Genomic DNA, 2,696 nt, shown 5'->3' with positions numbered 1-2,696 from the left:
TAGAAACAAACACCGAAATGCGCGTTCCATTTGCGTTGCCTGTACTGTTTTTAGAATTTTCAAATAAATGAATTGACCATCCGACGTAATTTTATGATAGGTTCTTTTTTAACTAAAAATCATCCGAAAGTTATGAGCGGAAAATTAATACTATACAGGAACCAAAGATGTGTACCAGTTGTTGCCAGAAGGGCACATTATACACGTGCAACAGTGAGACCGTGAAAGTGTTTGTAGCCAAAAAATACATCTACTTTTTGAAATTATGACCTCTTTTTTTGATTTTCTGTGTTGAATCCGTTTCGGTATTGCTTTTTGTTTTTAGGGTGTATATAGGTAAGTTAATGGTAAAAATGAAAAATGCTTCTACAAACAATTTTCAAACTCGTACTTCGTAGGAGCATCTGAACATCAATTGCATATTAAATTTTATTCTTTAAATTGAAACTTGTTTATAACCCTTTAGACTTAATATAATGTTTGTGTTAATTGAATCTGTAATAAAAAACGTTTTAGATTTAGTTGAGATTTGAAGACGTTCAGACTAAAGAGTTTGTATGTGCATATTTATAAACTTATACTGGGTCTTATTGTACATTATAAGCATTTTTGTCTTACGTGAAATTATTTTATAGAAGTTTAATTTTTAGTGTCTACTTAGTACAGGAACTATATAGGAGAACAGACGGTAATGACAAAATATGAGGTTTTATTCGGTGAGCCGCTGTATAACATTTGCTGAAGTTTACAAAAAGGATCCCGCGATTTGAAGTAAACATAAATTTGTAAAATGCAGCAGTTTTAGATATTTTTTAGGACATCAGTATATATTACCATTTACATACACATAAATATACAATATGATAAGCCCAGTTGTGTTGTTTTCAAATTTAAGGCAAAAATGGGCTTTGTCCATGACTCAGTCGTGAAATTGGTCTACATGTAAAGAAAATTCCTTTGGCAGATTGTAGATATTCATATCGGGATTTTATAAAGGAAGAAAGGCAGCAAACTCTCAGCATAATGTACTGCTTCCTAGCCCAACATTTTGCATTTCTGCTTCTTAAGAGTTTAAGCATCCCTTGTTTTGACAGGTTTTAATGGAACCACAGTGCAAACGCAGAAAAACAGAAGGTGAAGTGATGCCCTGGGCCATCTTACCTGTTCTTTCTGATGAGCAGTCCCAAGACATTGACTTACTGGAAGCCTATGCTGTGCCTATTCTTGATAAGAGAGAAACCTCTCGTCTTTTGAAGGAGCTGAGTGCCATATACCCCTTACAAGGCCTGAACCATATTAAGAGGGTACGTGCATGCAAAGACAAAGAAAGCCCACATCCTTTGGAAATGATTTTGTGTCTGGCGAGAGATATTGGGCACAGTCGAAAAAATCAAGAGGTGTCCATCTCTGCTCTTTTGTCTAATGCCACTGTGGACAGCAGGGGTTTAGGTGAACCATTTATAGTGAAAATACCAGCATGTCCTCCTTTGACTAGACCTCAGTTTGAAAAAGCCAGCATACACTGGCCCACTTCCTTCCATGAAGACAAACAGGTTACAGTGGCACTGAATGGGGAGCTGTTTACTGCTGCTCAGAAAACAAAGATGGAGACGTACATGAAGTTGGCTATTACAGCAGCAAAAATCGGACAAGGAGAAGGCATGGAAGCTGTAGGTGCTGTTGTTGTTGATCCGGAGGAGGAGAGAGTCCTTGCTGTGGGCCATGACTGCAGGAATAGTCCTCACCCTTTGCTTCATGCTGTTATGGTATGCATTGACCTTGTGGCACATGGCCAAGGTGGTGGGGCTTATAGTTATGATAAGTACACTGCCTGTCGTTTCTTCAAAGTAGATAACTCGAAAGATCAGGCTAAAAGTAGCTGTCTGCGCTCCAAGGACATGTATATCTCAGAGCAGTCAAAGGAGAGTGGGTTGCCATATATTTGCACTGGTTATGATCTGTATGTAACAAGAGAACCATGTGTAATGTGTGCAATGGCTCTGGTTCACTCTAGAATACAGAGGGTCTTTTATGGAACTGCATCATTAGATGGAGCGTTAGGAACCAAATACAAAATTCATACCCAGAAAGATCTGAATCACCGTTTTGAAGTTTTTAAAGGAATTATGGAACAGGATTGTGTGAAGCTCACTACATTGCATCAATTAAATCATGTTCCAGTAGACTCACTGGATATGGATTTGGTTTTAGTGACATTGTAACCAATTATGTGCTAGATTTGAGTTAACAACTTTCACATTTCTGTTAAATCATATAGAGAGATGCAGATGGCACTAAAAACAGGTGTAAGATTGCTAGGTAGGATGTGTTACGCTGTGAAGTCATGCCACTGTAATTTTTAAAGATGAAACATTTTTTAGAAACTCATTTTTAAGCCCTTTGGTATGGACCCAATTGAAGTTATATTCTTTTTCAAATGTATGAATGTGCATGTTTCTTTTTTGTCTCTTAGAATAATGAATTATTTAGAACTAAAATAATCTTTTTTAACTGTTACTTATTTTGTTTTATCCAGTGAATAGACAGAAATAGACAAACTGTTTTACTAAGTTTTCTTTTCTAAGTAATCTTAGAAAGAGGCTGTTCTTAAATGTATAGTGACTCTTAACAGAACAAACCCAAGTGCCTGAGACTGATGCCTCTTTACAAAAATAAAATTATTCATAACCATACTT

The 2,696-nt window shown here is 36.5% G+C and overlaps 1 protein-coding gene across 1 annotated transcript; it reads left to right on the top strand.

Annotated features, from left to right (window-relative positions):
• The first annotated feature begins 179 nt into the window (after positions 1-179).
• adat3 (adenosine deaminase tRNA specific 3) lies at positions 180-2,693 on the top strand. The gene is made up of 2 exons (XM_088605053.1): positions 180-336; positions 1,095-2,693. Exon 2 carries the CDS (start codon positions 1,101-1,103, stop codon positions 2,220-2,222), a length of 1,122 nt encoding a protein of 373 aa, XP_088461179.1. The 5' UTR covers positions 180-336; positions 1,095-1,100; the 3' UTR covers positions 2,223-2,693.
• Positions 2,694-2,696: the final 3 nt, after the last annotated feature.

Source organism: Lepisosteus platostomus, chromosome 14 (genome assembly GCF_059453375.1).
Source record: "Lepisosteus platostomus isolate fLepPlt1 chromosome 14, fLepPlt1.hap1, whole genome shotgun sequence".
NCBI lineage: Eukaryota > Metazoa > Chordata > Actinopteri > Semionotiformes > Lepisosteidae > Lepisosteus > Lepisosteus platostomus.
Note: the sequence above shows the minus strand (reverse complement) of the source record. Positions and strands in the feature narration are given on the sequence as shown.